General features: G+C 33.1%; 4 protein-coding genes across 6 annotated transcripts in view; all 4 read left to right on the top strand.

Annotated features, from left to right (window-relative positions):
• The first annotated feature begins 675 nt into the window (after nucleotides 1–675).
• LOC148171557 (uncharacterized) lies at nucleotides 676–1,329 on the top strand. Its single transcript, XM_088041336.1, has 2 exons — nucleotides 676–742; nucleotides 807–1,329. Exon 2 carries the CDS (start codon nucleotides 822–824, stop codon nucleotides 1,176–1,178), a length of 357 nt encoding a protein of 118 aa, XP_087897462.1. The 5' UTR covers nucleotides 676–742; nucleotides 807–821; the 3' UTR covers nucleotides 1,179–1,329.
• Nucleotides 1,330–2,481: 1,152 nt separating this feature from the next.
• LOC148171556 (uncharacterized) lies at nucleotides 2,482–4,343 on the top strand. 3 transcript variants are annotated; one of them, XM_088041268.1, is made up of 2 exons: nucleotides 2,482–3,835; nucleotides 3,893–4,343. In XM_088041268.1, exon 2 carries the CDS (start codon nucleotides 3,908–3,910, stop codon nucleotides 4,283–4,285), a length of 378 nt encoding a protein of 125 aa, XP_087897394.1. In that variant the 5' UTR covers nucleotides 2,482–3,835; nucleotides 3,893–3,907; the 3' UTR covers nucleotides 4,286–4,343. The 3 variants fall into 3 exon arrangements, with proteins under 3 accessions (XP_087897394.1, XP_087897393.1, XP_087897392.1); XM_088041267.1 differs by having other exon boundaries at nucleotides 3,887–4,343; XM_088041266.1 differs by lacking the exon at nucleotides 2,482–3,835 and having other exon boundaries at nucleotides 3,842–4,001; nucleotides 4,053–4,343.
• A 370-nt stretch (nucleotides 4,344–4,713) lies between these two features.
• Nucleotides 4,714–6,032, top strand: LOC148171555 (uncharacterized). The gene is made up of 2 exons (XM_088041270.1): nucleotides 4,714–4,954; nucleotides 5,005–6,032. Exon 2 carries the CDS (start codon nucleotides 5,015–5,017, stop codon nucleotides 5,999–6,001), a length of 987 nt encoding a protein of 328 aa, XP_087897396.1. The 5' UTR covers nucleotides 4,714–4,954; nucleotides 5,005–5,014; the 3' UTR covers nucleotides 6,002–6,032.
• A 4,812-nt stretch (nucleotides 6,033–10,844) lies between these two features.
• Nucleotides 10,845–17,909, top strand: part of mwh (multiple wing hairs) — a 50,816-nt gene continuing 43,751 nt past the window's right edge. The window contains exon 1 of the mRNA XM_088041774.1: nucleotides 10,845–11,099. Within this exon, the coding sequence (XP_087897900.1) occupies nucleotides 10,870–11,099 (230 nt within the window). The 5' untranslated portion in view covers nucleotides 10,845–10,869. The remainder of the gene's footprint in view (nucleotides 11,100–17,909) is intronic.

Genomic DNA, 17,909 nt, shown 5'->3' with positions numbered 1-17,909 from the left:
TCACAAATGAACAATTTGCTAACAAAGTGGTTTTTAACATCACAGAAGTAAAAATGAGTGATGATTGCGATTTTGGTGGCGGTGGTGGTTATGTCTGCGATACTATAAGCTCCTCCTCTTCTTCTAAATCAAATGGAGGTTGTGACACGACTTATAATAATGTCAATGACAATATATTTGATACTGGTGTAACTGAAACTCCCTCAGATTTTTCAGACAGTAATAATAAAACTGATCGTAATAAGTCTACAAATTCACAAAAATGTAATGGAAATTCTTGTCTACCATCTGTGTGTTCTTTTGTTATACTCCTTATTGTTTCTTTAAGTTTTATAGTTGTAATGACACGTTGATGTTTATTCAGCCAAAGTTCTATTTCTGTCTCTTGGGAATTATTATTATTATAATTATGTATATTTATATTATTTTCTCGCAAAACGATTATGTTTGAATAAATATTGTGTAACATAAAATGAACAAACTCTGCCTTATGTTTGTTTACTTTTCTTCTCACCGCGTGGTCTGTTAAACTTGGCCCGAAGAGACCTTGAACCACAATATTCCATTTTATATACGTCAATGGTACCTGCGCCGAATTTCTTATTAAAACAACTTATTAAGTATAATTAATAACTGCCAAATTTTGCCACATTCGTGCCTTCGCTTTAAATTATTTTCAACAATTTTGCAACTTTATAGCCAACACCGGAATAAATGTAATTCTGTAATACAAGAATTTCAGGTAACACCATGAAATTATCACCTATAAAATAAATAATGTACAAATTACGCAATTTTAATTTCAGTCAACAGAAGTAGAAATGAGCGACTGCGGCTGTGACTCTAGTAGTGCTGGCGATTCCGGTGGTGGTGATTACGATTCCGATGGCGGTGGTTGTGATTCTGGAAGTGGTCTTGACTGTGATGACACCGATTACGAAACAATTGAAAATTATGACAATGCAGATTTTACTACCGAAATCGACTCAGATCCAACAATATTTTCATGTTTTTCAGGGGAAAGTGATCGTACTGATACTTTTTATTCCAGAAATACTCATTCTAATTCGTCCAGAATTAACAGTTGTAATGCAAAATTTTGTTTGGTACTTTTGTCTTTTACAATTGGAGTACTTTGTTCTTGTGCTGTTGTGTTTATGGTAAGGTCACGAATGTAATTTTTTGTGCATTCTGTTTCACTGTCCGCATTTTATAGACAGAAACATTCCTTTGTCCAGTTTATAAGCTCTCTGTTTTTTTTATTGAATATTTTACACTTGATTGTATTTTTTCTATTATGGATTAAAAATATATTTTGTATAAACCATATTTGCAAGCGTATTAATTGGCCAAATAATATTTTTTGTCAAAAACGAATTACATATGAATTTATGAAGTAAATTTTAGTAAAAAAATGTCTATTTTGTATGTCGATGGTTCTTGCGCCGAATCATTGATGACTTCTTAATAACTTCCAAATTTTGCCATATTTGTCTCTTCGTGATCGCCCACGTCCAGCAATAACCCAATTTTGTAAGTAATAAACTGAATAGATACACTAGAATTTCAGTTAACACTATTAAATTAACACTTAAATAATAATAATTATTATTAATTACCCAATTTTATGTTTCTGACCACAGAAGTATAAATGAGTGATTGCGGCTGTGACTCTGGCGGTGGCTGCGATTCCGGCGGTGGTGATTCCGGTGGTGGGGGAGGCTGCGATTCTGGTGGCGGTGGTTGCGACTCTGGAGGTGGTTATGACCGCTGTGACACCGTTTGCGAGACTGTCAACACCTGTCAAGATTCCGATGGAAATTGTGACACAATTTTTAATTATGACAATGTAGATTTTACTACTGAAATTGGCTCTGATCCCACGGTACTCTCACATTCTCCGGTGGAAAATTATCGTTTTGGCGGTTTTAAATCCAGGAAAACGTATAATATCAGAAGTACCATCGGTGCCCTTTAAAAACTGGTACGAATTGACAACTGATTAGTGTCAAAAATTGAAAATTTGTATCGTGTTAACCTGGGTTTTGTGAGAATTATTAAATTAGGTTGTAACTGCCATGACGTTAGATGACAACTTGTCAAATTGTTTTTCTGAATAAATAATTGTAAAACACAGAGTAATTCAAAAAATAACAAATTAAGCATTTATGAGTATTTAAAGGAACTGAACTAATATTTGGTCATAGCGCCGTTGCTGTCTATTACACTCTGGAGACGGCGGGGCATAGAAGAAACTAGGTGCGCTGTAAATTGGGGAGTAATGCTTTCCCAAGACTGAACAATACTCTGACGAAGTTCGTCTGCATTTCTTGGACGAAAATCGTTGGTATAAATGACCTTTCTCATACGTGCCCAAACATTTTCGATAACGTTCAGATCAGGGCTGTTGGCCGCCCAAGGTAAAACATTTACGCCTTGTTCTTCTAAATATTCATTTACTATTCGAGCTTTGTGGACCGGACAGTTGTCCTACAATAACACATTGAAAAAATATATTTTAAAATAGTAAATCAACACCAACGTGCTGGAATATAAAATTTTCAACATTATCAAATACTGGTAGCACCGATGGGAGCATTACATCTCGCAAAATGTTTCGGTAAACAGCCGCATTAAGTCGTTCTTCTATTATTAGGCAGACTCCAGGACCCATGCCATTAATCCAACCCCATACGTTAACGGAAAATCGACCTGATTTACTGTAGTCGTGCACATATCTCTCATTATATCTCATCCCATCAGGTCTATAAACCCTGATGTGTCCATTATTACACGATTGAAAAGTTTTTTCATCAGAAAATATTACTCTGTCCCACATGTCTTGCGGTTCATTAACATATTGTTGAGCAAACAGTATTCTTTGTGCTTTATTTTCTTCCGTTAAAAATATTTTGTTTGCCGCACATCGATTCCGTAGTTCAGTTTCACGCACTCGTTTACGGGCGGTTTTCAAAGATGCCGGAAAAAGAGTTGCTTGTCTAGCAGATATGACGCTTTCAAAAGAATTTTCTCTTAGATAATTCGTTAGCTGCAGATCGTCCTGGGGAGTGGTAACTCGCGGTCTTGCGGAACCTGCTTTTCTGACGATGCTCCCGTACTCATTAATTTTTTTTTTGCAAGCAAAACAGTACTCTTACTCACACCTAATTCATTGCTAATTTGACGAATTGAAACCCCATCCCTTAAACGCACTGCGATTGTCTCTTTTTGAATGTTATTTAGTCTCGGCATGCTGACATTTACTGGATCTGACAAATCAACCGACGCTGACAAATAAATTGACAATAATTGTAAAGCAACATTTACAGCAAACTAATTTTTGCTGTACCAGTTTTTAAAGGGCACCGATGGTACTTATTCCAATCACAATTCGTCCAATTGGGGTAGATGTAATTCAAAGGGTTCGTTGATACTTCTGTCTTTGATCATTGGAGGACTTATTTTCTGTGCTTTTTTGGCCATTGTAATGTCACCAATTTAAATTGTTGTGTATTCTAGCTCACTGCCTACTTTTTACTATATTTTTTTATTACTGAAGTGCTTTAAAAAAAGTGCCATCTTACAACCTCTTGCCTATATTACATTTGTATAATTTTGTATTTTTTTATAAACCGACTTGTTTACATGTTTGAGAACAAAATAAAATTTTAGTAAAAAATCAGGCGAAAAACATTACTATTCTATTTAATATACTTCAATGGTTCTTGCGCCGAATCTAAACCAAACTCATCCTGTTTCCTCCACATTGCCTTTCTTGAGCCACACCCAATAAATTAAATTGAGTAAACATTACTAAGAAACACCACAACCCCAGGTAAAGTAATAATTAATGGTAACTATTGATAAACAAAAGGCAAATAACAAGTTTCAGACCACTGAAGTAAAAATGAGTGATTGCGGCTGTGACTCTGGCGGTGGCTGCGATTCCGGCGGTGGTGATTACGACTCCGGTGGAGGTTGCTGCGATTCCGGTGGAGGCGGTAATGATTCCGGAGGTGATTGTCATACAATTGACACTTGTTGTGATTCAGCCGGGGGCGGCTTTAATTGGGACAATAATGATGCAGTAGATGCTACTGGTGGAATAGTTGAATACCGAACTTCGCTTTTCTCAGGTTTTTCAAATAGAAAAAAAACTTATTACAGTGGAAATGCTCCAACCAGGATTGGATCAGATGAATTTTATATGTATGTTTGTTACTTTTCTATGTTTTGTGGTTTAGTACTCTTCGGTCTAATTCTTTTAATTGTGGCGCTTGCGTAACTTATATACTCAGATTTAGTCAGTAGATACGTTGCATTGTGAGATTCATGAAAGTGCTTTATGCCCGTCCTTCAGCCCATATAATTTTTTTTTATTTTTATATTAACAGATTTTATATAATATGTAAATTTGAAAGAAATAAAAAGCTTCTACCAATCAGAGAGTGTATGTATAGTTTGTACGGTGAGAGATTAAATGACAGAAAAGTCACTAAATCTACGCGATAAAAAGTGTACCACACGCGCGAAATTTAAAATAACAAAATAACCCCAGTTACTGACAACCCTGTCAACCCATTTCGCGTAGGAATTTAGTGTTTTTAGTGTATTTTGTAGCATAATTTGCTACCAACCTATATGTCAACTGTCGAAATATCCCAATCTCTCACCGGATAAACTATAAACAACCTCATCAAAAGATTACGAATTGCGTTTTAGACCTCACTGTTTTATATATCATTGGTGGTAAATGTCAACTACCCCACATAACCTCAAATTCCTAAATTCTTGTTTTTTTTTGCATTGTTCGCCCAGAAAATGACCTGATTCCCAATCAGCCCAACTTCTATCTTACTTATAAACGACTTTCTCCCTCAAGAACCACTTTTATCGCAAAATAAACAACAGTCATGGATCAATAACTTAACCTCAAAATACAAAGTGTCAAACTGTTCGTTTTTTATCTAATTTTTTTACGGTATTTAATTTAATTTTTTTCAGGGGCTGAGGAATGACTGAAGAAAGTGTGGTGAAACCTGAACCGCAAGAATCTAGCATTGTCACTGAAAATCCTGTCTTACAGGGTCAGTTTCCAATTGAAGACTTTCTTCATGTTAAATTGGAGGAGAACCCTGATATAACGATAAAGAATGAGTCTCTCCCTGATCTAGTCTCTTTCAGTGGTCTCAATGAAGACACTGATAAGAAAAAGTGTAAGTGCCAGTACTGTCCCTACCGCGCGAAGTACATCAGCGATGTTAAACAGCACGTTATTAATAAACACACAGCGATTGAAGATATCCCATGGTTTTTCTGTGAACATTGTCCCTACAAGGCCAAACGACGCGGAGAATTAAAAACTCACATGTTATACAAACACATTCCTTTTGAAGAAACAGAAATTTTTGAATGTACCCATTGCATGTACAAATCCAAAGTCAAATCAGAAGTCAGAAGACACATAGCCCGCAAGCACACATCGTTAGAAGATCTGAAGACACTAAAATGGCATAAATGTCAGCATTGTCTTTTCCAAGCTAAAACTAAGACCACTCTAAACCAACATGTTTTATACAAGCATACCAGCACTGAAGACGTCCAGTGGTTGTGCTGTAATGCTTGTGACTACAAATCTAAAACGAAATGCTTAATGCAAAAGCACATGCTTTGTAAGCACACACCTCCTGAGGAAATCAATTGGTTCCAATGTGCTCACTGTGAATATAAAGCCAAGAAAAAATCAACTTTAAAGGATCATATTTTGAATAAGCATACAGAATCTGATAAGATGACGTGGTTTGATTGTGTGGAGTGTACATACAAAGCTAAGAGTAAAAGTGTTTTGACTAAGCATGTCAAGTATAAGCATAGTGTGGTGATGAAAGAAGTGATATGGTTGGACTGTGAGCAATGCTCATATAAAACTAAGTGGAACAGTAATTTAATTAAGCATGTGAGAAATAAGCATGATGCGACTTATAAAGTGAAATTTAGTTAAGTGTGGAATAAACTGTAGGTTATAATAAAAATTCTCGATTAGATTTTTTTTTATTTTGTGATACGGCTTGAAAGACCACTACATTGTTTTTTTTTTTATTTATATTTTTTACATTTTCTGTGTAAAGGCGGTTTTACACGATCACATTTTTTCTCAAATTTTTACGAATAAAAGTTTTTCTTGCAATTCGACGTTCAAAATTTGTCAAAAGCAGAAAAATTTTTTCTGTTCGTTAACCTTGAAATTCAGTGGTTTGAGGGGTTTATTCTCTTCATTTGGCACATTGTTACTGCGCAGAATTGTGAAATTATTTGTGAATGTTTTAAAATTCATTTGCAAATATTTTTGCAAAAATATTTTCCCCAATTTCGCTGTTTGCCACGAGAATATTTCTTTGAAAATAAATTCTGAAAACGTGATGGTGGCCTGAAGAACTGTAAAAGTAAGAAATTTTCGAAATTTAAATTTGAATGTACGGAACTTTGAGAAGGATTTCTATCAGGCGTTACTTTCCAAAACTTCAGATTTTTCCATTAAATAGAAGAGACAAACGTGATGTATTCTCCTCACGATGATTTACCATGGATTACGACTTAGAAAGTGTCCGCAAGAAAATAAAACGAATGCGCCGTGCAAAATTCCGAGTAGTTCAAGTGCTTCGATTTTTTTTGGTGCTTTTAGTATTGTCGGTAAACGTGTTCAACATCTAATTTCTTATTTTAAAGACGTTACTCTTACTTTCGCCGCGATTTTCTTCTCGATTAACCAATCTAAGTACCTTTAATAAGAGCGTGTCGATCACATAATTACAATTTCGATAAGGATGCAAATAATGAGTACAACTCACTCACTTAATTGCTTGGTCAATCAGAAAAAAAACGTGTAACGGTACCATGAAGGTACTATGATGGTACCCATCACATCAATATATTTTTTCCAATGTTTGCGGTTAATTGTATCAGTCAGTTTTTATTGCAAGTATGTTGTCTGGTTAAGAGTTCACCAGTTCGATCTAACAGTGATGGGTGTATAAGGTAACTTGTCAAAGAAGTGACGAGAACACGTTCAATGATGGTCAATCTTCAGTGATAATGTGAATCTGTACAGGTAAGTCGCATTGTTTGTTAATTAATTAAATTACGCTTAATTTGCCTGGGATCATAACATGGGTCTCATCTAATTAAATTGTCGAAATTGAACGTAATTAGTTAAATAGAGCATTTTTAATAAACGGAAGTTGATTTGATGTAATTATTTTAACAGTAAATGTAATTGTAAGTAATACTAGTAGTTAGTTCGGAGAAATTCTATGTGTTAATGCATATTTATAATTCGTTGCTTAAGTACCGTACTTTGTTTTTTGTGAGCACATTCTCGACTAATTTAATTAACAAAAAGAAAAGCCAAGTTCGTGATCGAAATTAATTCAGCCATTTACATAGCAAGGATATGAACTCAAAACCGCGATTTTTACGCTGCAGTGGAAGCCACCAATAATGTACCATGAGATAAATAATAACTTGAACGGCAGGAACTTAGCTGTAACGAGCTCATTTAACAGTTTTTCGCGTGCTCAGATGTGAGGAAGTGAGAGCACTATTAATGTTCAATAAATCGGCAACAAAAAGCCGCGGAAAACGGTGTTGGGCTTTTTATGTTGCAACTTTAAAGCAGTCGCGATATAAAGGCATAATAACTAGGTCGAAGTTTTTTTTTCGAATCTCTAGATCAAGTTTCAACAATTATGTACATATTATTAAACCCCTAAACTTCTTCATACTGTCTTCATATCCACCTTGTACCCAATTCCATTTCCTCATTAAAAACTCATTGCGAAAGTCGCGCGACTTTGCTGATACCATCAAAACTAGCCGATCGCTAACGATGCACTAATCAACTTAGTGAGTGCCCAGAATCAGACCACCGAAGAACCATCGCGCGAAATTTCTCTTACATAACGTTGCAGCCTGCAAGTCTCTCAGTTATTCCGGTGTGGTTCGCGAAAGACTCCGGAGGTCTTCCGGGAAATAATCGTGAAATGTGTTGTGCTTATTGGATTATCACCATGAAACTTTTTTGAGGTAAAAATTCAAGAACCGTTAATTTTATTCTTTCGGGTTTTAAATATACTTTTTTTTATGACCAGGAACTTTATTGCGTTTGAGTATATAATAAATTGTCCTGGGATTCGCTTTCTAAACGACTTATAGCGGAATAATTATTATAATGTCCAGATTTGCATGTGTAGTGCCCAATTTTTGGTCATGGTCTAAGGTCACTTTCACGACGTTGTTAGTTCCTTAATCGGAGAGAGTCATAAATATTTTTGCCTTCTTGCAATTATGAGCGTGAGTGTCGTGCAATTTGGTCATTTTGCGTGGGAATTCAATAACAGATTTTTACGACGTTTTGTTTGAAAATCTCGTGAAGTGAAGTTTATCAAAACTTGAGGCATGACGAGAGTAAGGTTTCCCAATTTCAATAGTTTTGTAATTTGGGACATTTAATAAGGAATTCAAACTTACTAAGTTTACCAAGCGGAGGAAAAATTCTTCTTTCGGTGAGCGTTAAAAAAACACTAATTTTGGAAAATTTTGTACGGGAAAAGTGGAACGACCGAATTCCGAATCTAAAGTCCGTTTGGCTCTATCAGGTCCAGATTTAGAGATATTCATGAAAAAATGTTTTTTTAGGTTTTGTACAAAAATTTAGTTTTTGCAGTTTTTCTTGCAAACTTACAAAAGTTGTGGAACTGCTCGACACTGTTTTGGAAAGCCATTTTAATAAACTTTTCAATGACCTATAAAACTCATCGCTAGGGCGAGTACTTCCCATAATATTTTTGAAAAACTGATCTCATGTTCCAAATAGAAACACAGTTTTTAGTGATTCTTATATACAATTTTGCATATAACTCAAGAATTTTTACACCGATTTTTCATTGTAATGCATCATTAAAAAGACTGAGATTTTGTCTTTTTGACGCACTGACAAATGAATTACTATCTCTCGTCGTTTAGAAGTTACAGGACAAAAACTTTAAGAAGTTTTTCAAAAAATTAAAACTTTTCGTTATTTTTGTCGATTTCATTAAAAATTCAAGGCCATTGCCTAGAAAATCGTAATTCCTAGCCAAATATTAAGTTTTACAATGACTTTAAAGCTAACGCATACTAGAATAACACATTTTAAAAAACTTCTTGGTGATAAAGAGTTCTTAGTTTGTTTATGAATCAAAAAATTTAGAGAGTGGAAATCTTTGAAAGGAATTTATTAGAATTTTCTGGGAAACACAATGGACAACTATTAAACACAAATACTCGCCAATCTGTTGAAAGTTAGCACAAAATAAGGAGGTGAATGTCACTGAAAACTTATTTTTTGTATCTTTACTTCAACTTTTTTTCTGGACAATCTGGTGGCAGTAACCGATGAAGAAATCATCAATTTTACGAAAATTTTATCTGGGGCCAAAAAGTATCTAGATTGATACAAAATCGTCCTCAAATTTATTAAAAATAAAAAAATAGCGTCCAACAATTTTTGAACTGTAGCTGCACAATTTTTATCTATGATCTCCCATTCTGACCAGTGAAATAATTTAGAAACGCCACATTTATGGGAAAACTGCAAGCCACAAGGCCATGCAAATTAAAATTTTAACAAAATTTTTGAAAGTAAACAAGAGTGATTTTTTTCTAAAAATGACTCCACATTCTTTGTCATGTAACTTCTAAATGAGAATAGATAATAACGTGTTTTACACCGCGTTAGAAAGCAGAGATCTCAACCTTTATTATGACGTATTACATTAAAAAATCAAAGTATCAGTTTTGGAGTTCCATTCAATAAGGTATTAAAAAGTTTAAAAAAAACCGTTTGTTTTCCGAAATTGTTATTAGTTTTTCTATGATATATTATAAAGTTTCATAATTTTGCAAAATGTTCTGCAAAACTGAAAAAAAAACAAAAATGAACACGGTGTACTCAAAAAAATTATTTTACAAATATTTCCGAGTCCTGACCTGATGCAACAAACCAGGCTTTGAATTCAGAATCAGGAAGGAATTTTACTATAATTTCATCCAAAATTTGTTGTCTAGCGCAATTAATAGAACAAAATTCTAGTCCTAAAATCGAAAAAAAAAAAACGAAATTGTTGCTTTCAATCCATAAATAGCAATTATTTGCTTTTTCATTTTTCACAGAGGAACTACACGTTTATTTGGGCATGAAAGTCTCTTGCTGGAGCCACACTTAAACAAGCGTAAAATCGTGCCATTCATCTCTCAAACTACCAAAAAAATTAGGAACGTTACTCAAACCAAGCAATTATAGTTCAGCCAAGTTGGCCTGAGCCACCATAAAATCATAAAAATTAGACGGCAACCGCACCCGGACAGTTTGCGGTATTTTGTCATTTATGACAAGACATCTGGCCTGTTTAGGGATGCTGTTCTTATCGCAGGGTGCAAACTTGAGCAAATAAACCCTCATTACGTGCACTTGAGAATCTTTTGAAGCTGTCCAGTTGCGGTAGCCCGCAAATTTTTATGCTTTTATGGTGGCTCAGACCAACTTGGCTGAACTATAATTAACATCCTGCGAACAAGGTTTAACGATTTTAAGCACACTCTTAAAATTAATTAGTAAAATCGTCTTAAGCAGGTCGTAACCTCATCGCAGAAAACAAGAAAAAGTAATCAATTCGGATTTATCTCCTTTGTAACGCACTTTCTAACAAAACAAACAATATCCTTTGATTTTTCATTCACGGATTATTGACTTTCGATCGAATTTCTAATGAAAGTAAAAGCGATATTGTCATTCGGACTTGTTTTCAGAGGAAGAAGTGAAGATGTGAAACTATGGGAAACACCAGCAGCAACCTTACGGAGATTGAAGGACGAAATGATGGGAATAGGCTGCTTCTTTTTCTTCATCGAACGTGGACAGTGATAGTGAGTGATAAGTGGAGGACGCGAGTGAATAAACAAAGTGATTCTGTTAGTGAATACGATTCGCAGTTTTCGCAATATTCGTTTTGTAGCTGTTCGCAGTGTCAGAAGGACGATGGCTTTAGCAGTGGGTGCGATAGGTAAGTGATAAAGGGCGAAGTAGAGCGAATATAATAAGGGCTAGTTTAGTGTGTAGAATTATCAATTATTATACCCACAACGGTTAATATTAATTTAATACCGAAGCTTGCACATAACTCATAAATATTCATGTGTTTATGTTCTAATAATGATCAGTCTACTAACCTTGCTTCATTATTAAACCATTAAAGAGAACATCCTCATGAAAATATTTCTACACTTTTGACAATGTCATAATTAACAAATTGAATATGATTAAAATGAGATGTTCTCATATTGTACCTCAAACTTAACACGGTTTAATTTCAGTGAGAACGAGTGTAGCGATCTCACCTTTTGTTCGAAAATTACATAATTAATCATCATTTTGTTAGGAATAAGAAAATAACGAAATAACTGTATTTCAATTTTCGACCAGTTGGTATCAGTTTAATTAAGAACACGTTACACTAAGATAATCACGAATTTTGTACAGTTATGACAGTTTCTCGTAAATTTGGATATTTCGCTCTGTCAATTATAGATTAATGACATGCAGGTGCACGATGAGATATTTTTGATTGGGGAAAGTTAAAAATGTGGAAAATGAAGGTATGTTTTAGATGTTGACAGGAATTGCATTGGTGTCACGACGGGAAAATGATGAGTAATTGCGTTCCACGTGCATTTCAATGAACTTTAATGGTGTTTCATTTATTCAATTAATGGTAATCAATAACGCATTGTTGCCACAATAGTTGGTGGACAGAGGGGATAATCGAAGAAAGTCTCAGTGATAATTTTGAGCAGTAATTTAATCAAATTCGCTATTTGTTGAGTTGAGTTTGCTAATGTAGAAATTTATATGCTGTGTTCTAGATCGATAGATTTTTTATTTTGTTTTAAAATATTCAAATTGGAGATTGTCACTTTAATGTACCATCAGGTTCCTTCTTGCTAATGATCTGAAATTCTTAAAATAAGGAGGTCACGTCCAGTAAATTTTTAGCCGGAGTTTAAATTCTCATACTATCGCGTCTCATATTTCTCAGGTCGCTTTTATCTGATTTTGTTGAGCATTTGGGTTTCTCTATTCTAATTTGTAGGCTCATTGTGAGGTACAATGAACATAGTTTTTATCGATATTTGAGATTCAATATGAAAACTTAAATTTTTTGGTTAATACAAAAGAAAAAATGTTTTACCTTGATAATTCATCACCCAAGAACAGTACTGCCCAAGAAAGAATCTGAACTCTAAAGTAAGATTCAGAACGCAACTATTATTTTATTTAATTAATAAAATAGCATCTGAAGATATGCAACTAAATATATATACAAATAATAGTAAATTATAGTCGGAATTTTGTAACTTTGGTTTAACTCCGCCCACATTGACAAATGACGATTTGAATTTGTCGAATCAAGGAATGGCTAGCCTCCTTTACACAACATAATAAAAAATTTGGCAACTCTAGTGTCACACTTGCCAAGAAGATTTGCAGTTTTGCGGGAATTTCATTAATCGTGAATCCTTCGTCGATTTTGATCTTGTTTCGTCTTCTAATGTGTAAACATTTCTACCCCGGCTTCTGGCAAAAATCAACAAACTATCAAAATGTTGCAGAGTAAATCAGACTTCTTGCTAAAATTCAATTGGCCCAAAAGGTAGGCGGTTTTAAAATCTTTGTTTCGCATGAATGTCTGCATGTGCCTGCTTTCGCTGGGTTTCAGAATTTTATAACTTTGGTTTAACTAAAAGTTATAAAATTCTGACTTAGAGTAATAGTAATTTCTCGGCAAATCTTAGATATAGAATGGCTCAGAGTTCGTAACCCAGCGAAAGCAGGCACATGCAGACAAAAATTTTAAAACGAAAAATGTCTAAGGCAAAAGATACCTACAGTGCCAGGTTGCCCTCTAAGATGTATTATGAGTTTTGGGACATTCTGTATAACACAGATTTGTTTTATCAGTTTGGACCTCACGAACATAAATCGTCAAGAGATTTTTCGATTTAGCCTTTGTTAATTTTTAATCGATTTTTAAAATGTTTGATTTAATGTTTTTTTCGGTGTTACTAAAAAAAACTACTTTACCTATAAATTTAGACCACAGGTGAAAGAATCTGAACTCTGATTTACCATTTACTAATTAGTTATTGTTTTATCTTTAATAATATTGCGTCTAAGCATAGAACGTCTGTCTTTAGCACTCTTCAATTTGAATTTTCCTGGAAAATCTTACAGATATCGTGGAACTGACAACAGAATTGGATGCAGGAGTGACAAATGATGCTGTGTGCAATGTTTCCTATTAGATCTGTATTGAATTTTTATGTTTTACGTCCAAAAACATTAATGGTTTTGGTCGACCTCGACAAAAATTAAAATTTTTTGAAAACCAGTTTTCTTCATCAATTTGAATTCCAGGAGCAAGAATCTGAGGTCGGTTTTATGATTCAGTGCTTTGTTGTTGTTTTATCGATGCTTTAAGTTTCATGTGTAGACTTGAAGTTTACAAGTTTACTTTTTACGTCAAAAATAAATAAAAACAGTGGTTCTGTCTATTAATTGTAACCCGCTGAAAAAGAATCTGAAGTCAAAAGTTGAATAAAACATCATTTTATAAGTTATTTTTAAATGAAATTTGAGTCGAAAGGTATGCAACCAGTTATACATAAAAATGACTGACTAAAAACTTAAAAAAATGTCTTTAAAAGCGACTTCTTAACTTCAAATCTCAGAAACAAGAATCAGTTAAAGATTTTTCGATGCGATGTTTTGTTAATTATTAGGAGTAATCAATTTTTTAAATTTTTATTTCACTTGAATTGTTTCGGCAAAAATTAAAGCAGACAATTATTCTCTTTATTAATTGAGACCTTAGAAAAAAAAATCTAAACTCCAAAAGTACGATTCAGAAAATAATTAATATTTAAAATAAATAGAAATTTAAAGCTATGCAACCAGCTATACACTAAAATGTCAGATTGCTGTATGTTTAGTTTAGTACATAGAATGCTCATTCTTTACCAAGTTTTTAATTACTTTCTTGGACAATTTTACAGATAATGAAAAACTGACCACAGAAATGGATTTAGAAGACTCAAATTGGATTGTCAACAAAGTTTTGCCAATCTGTAATTTTCATGTTTACCCTCAAAAAATTCATGGTTATGATTAATCTCAACGAAAGTTTAAATATTTTAAAAACCGACTCATTTAATCAATTCATATCTTAGGAACAAGAATCTGAAATCGGTTTTTCTAATCGGCGCTTCGTTGATTTTTTATCGATGTTTGAAGTATATTAAATCTGGAAATCTTGAGCAAAAATAAGGAGGAAAATTGACTTATCTTATTAATTTTAACCCCCGGTAAAACAATTTTTATTTTAAAGTAAGATTAATAAGGTAATTATTATTTTATTCAATCTTGTAGATATGCAACCAGTTATACACACATATACTTAATAGTCATTTTTTTGGGAAAACCTCAAAGATAACTAATAACATAAATGGATTTAGATTATTTAAACTTTTTTATTATTTGAAAAATATTTTAGTTGCTCCAATTACTGGAAAATTGCTTCTTTATTTGTCTTCTTTCTTCTCTTACACTTGATTTTACAGCCCCTTCAGCTATAGAAAAACTCCGTTTTCACAAAATGTCGATATTTCATGGATGTTGGATGTGTTGCCTACCACAAATCCTCCATTCCGTTTCAGCTTTCTGCTTTCAGCTGTACCTAAATCAATGACAGAGCAGATTACATGTAAAATTTACATTCATTAATTGGATTTTACACAGAGTGCACTAATGAAGACTCTTTCTTTCCGAAAAAATGATACCAACTGCGAAAATAATTGCTGTTTGCTCCATGAACAGCAAACTCATCATTACTAATTAGCGTTTATGTCACACGTAATTACATCACCCAACCAGAAGGCCACTTTTCCAAAATTCTTTTTCTTATTTGATTGCTTTCATTTTTCTTAGTCGTTCGTTCGTTTTCTTGCCTGCAACAAAAATATTCAAATTCTTCCCAACATGCATTCTTCAGATTCTTTAGGTCTAATGTTTAAATGAAGTAACCGTTACGTAAACCGCAGCAGCAATGACACAAACTCGTCTTTTTTCTGATCTGTTGACAAACATTGGTCAGTCATTAAACTTTCGCAAATTAGTTCTTAGATTTCACCAGAAGAATTGATTGTAAAAGCGGACGGAAACGGAAATGGGATTATAAATTGACAAATTTATAGATTCCATCTGTCATGAATGGACCTTGAAGTTTACGTAAGTTTTAATTATCAAAACGCTTATTGCGCTAAAGTTGGAGCAGGGTAAGAAACTGGAACATTATAATAACCATCATTTGCTGAAACATCGCGTGCATGTAATTCAAGGAAATAATTATTCTTGCTGAATCGAACATCTCCGATCGTTGCTTCTTCAGTTTTTCTTGCAGAGAAAGTCAAAAATTAGACATGCAGAACAGACAATACTCACCAGTTCCTACTAATTAACTTAGAAATTACAAAATAAATAAATCGAGGATTAAGTTGAGTTCACATGAATCCATTAAAGTCATTACTTGCTCTGCTAAGTGTTGTATAATTCTGGGACTACTGCTGAGATCATTATCATGATGAGCGGATTAATCTGTTTTTTACATCGCAGCAGCGGGTTCTTTGTACAAAAATCCGCTATTTCTGAATTTTGAGGTTCAAACACATTTTTCCCATTATGGGACTCACAGTTTCAAATCGATATAATCAATAAAAATGGCAGAACAAATCTAGAAAAAGTAAGATTACATCGCTTTTGGATCCACCGTTAGTTCCAAGTTGGGACTTTCTCGCTAGAACAAATGCTGGTTTTTATAGTTGCGTAAGGCATTCTGTTTTCTTCGTCGATGCTTGGAAAAGTTGTCAGTTTTTATGGTTGATTAGAATAAAATTAATTAATCTGATCTCTGCATTAATTGACGGAATGAAAGTCCAGACGTCTTGTTGGGGTTTTTATGGCGTTTTTTTTGCAGTTGGTAGAAACTATAACATCGCGAGTAGATTCTTTAAGTTTCAGGAAGTCATAAAGTAAAGAGCGAAAGGACGAAAATATGCGAAAAAAAACAGGAAATTTTTTTTAGTAAAGGAATTTGAGAATGAAGAGTTTGGTTACACAAAATATGAGAAGGAGGTATTTTAAAATAAACACTTCCTAAAAATAGCTAAAAAGGTTACAGACTAAAGATGAGAAAACCTTTTTCAAGTAAGCTTAAATCAGAAACTAAAGAATACAAAATCAATTATACCGAAATTTTAATTTTAATTTTCTTAATTTCATTAAATCGTGATTTATTGAATACACACACATTGAAATTTGGACTTCCAGCAAGTATCAGGAAACACCCATAATTAAAATTTTTGATAATTTTTAGTTCACCAAAAAAATAAAAAACTGGTCACAGTTAGAAACCAAGTCTAAATTAGTAATCTCTCCAAATTGAACTGTTGTAGGGTTAAAATTACCAAAGTTACAAGTTACAAGTATAAATTTTAACCGATTTTTTATTTACAGAATAAAAGATTACAATTTTTTTTGGTTCGACTTAAAATTTTGCAAGTTCACACAATTAATAACCAATTTCAAATAAGTCACCTCTTCAAATTTGACTCCTGTGGCATTAAAATTTCCAAAGTTACAAGCTTTATTTTTTTTTTTCAAAATTTTTAGTTCACTTGGGGCATAAAAGATTCCAATTTGTTTACAATTTTGTAAGTTCACACATTTAATAACCAATATTAAATGAGTGATATCTCCAAATTTGCATGCTGTGGTGTTAAAATTGCCAAACTTACAAAATTTAATAAAACTTATCCAAAAAATAAAAATTTCTAAATTCAGTCGTTTTTGCTCTGTACTTTTAAAATTTGGCATTGTTAGTAACTAAGTCTAGATTAGTAACTTTTCCTTTGACTGGCGTGAGGTTAAAATTACTAGTTACAAAATTTAATATTTTTTTTTTAAATTTTTAGTTTATCTGTAAAAAAAAATCAAAATTTGTTTTGTTACTTACAATTTTGCAAGTTCACACATTTATTAATCAATTCCAAATGAGTGACTTCTCCAAATTTGACGGCTGTGGAATTAAAATTACCAAAGTTGGCAGCTTTCATAAATTTTATTCGAAATTTTCGGTTCATCTCTAGAATAAATAAATTTTTTCGAAGTTGTCGATCCATCTGCAAAAAAAATAATAATTAAAATTTATCTTGTTTAACTTAAAATTTGGAAGTTGCTACATTTAATAAGCAACTTCAATTAAGTGATCTTTCCAAATTTGGTTGCTGAGACGTTAAAATTACCAAAGTTATAAATTTTAGTAAAAATATATTAAAATTTTGGATTTCAGGAAGTTTTAGGAGTTTCAGGAAGTCATGAAGTGGAGAGCGAATGGATGAAAATCTGCGAAAAAAAGGCAGGATTTTTTTAGTTAAGAAATTTGAGAATGAAGAATTTGATTATACAAAATATGACGACAAAGGAAAATTTTCAAATAAAAAAATAGTCAAAAATAGAAAATAAAGTGGGAAAATTTTATTCCAACATAAAATTTTAAATTTAATTCGAAATCAGAGAATTCCTTTATTGGTTGAAAGGCAATGAAAAATAAAAGTACATATAAACAAAAAGGTTAAAAATTGTAGAGAAGTGAAACAACATTTTAATTTCATTAGCGATTTATCCAATCAAAAAACGGAGAAAGACATGACAAAAGTAGTTCAGCATTATTCAAATGATCACTGTAAAAACACAAATGCAA

This window comes from Gnatocerus cornutus, chromosome 7, assembly GCF_029298725.1.
Source record: "Gnatocerus cornutus isolate USDA-ARS CGAHR chromosome 7, icGnaCorn1.1, whole genome shotgun sequence".
In the NCBI taxonomy this organism is placed as follows: domain Eukaryota; kingdom Metazoa; phylum Arthropoda; class Insecta; order Coleoptera; family Tenebrionidae; genus Gnatocerus; species Gnatocerus cornutus.
The sequence above is the reverse complement of the archived record's forward strand: the minus strand, read 5'-3'. Positions and strand labels throughout refer to the sequence as shown.

Bases quoted from the DNA above. Each gene is read 5' to 3' on its own strand.
- LOC148171557 (XM_088041336.1), top strand. From the start codon at position 822: ATGAGCGACTGCGGCTGTGACTCTAGTAGTGCTGGCGATTCCGGTGGT.
- LOC148171556 (XM_088041266.1), top strand. From the start codon at position 3,851: ATGGTAACTATTGATAAACAAAAGGCAAATAACAAGTTTCAGACCACT. The intron at 4,002-4,052 runs GTAATGATTCCG...GTTGTGATTCAG, and splicing joins CTGCGATTCCGGTGGAGGCG to CCGGGGGCGGCTTTAATTGG.
- LOC148171555 (XM_088041270.1), top strand. From the start codon at position 5,015: ATGACTGAAGAAAGTGTGGTGAAACCTGAACCGCAAGAATCTAGCATT.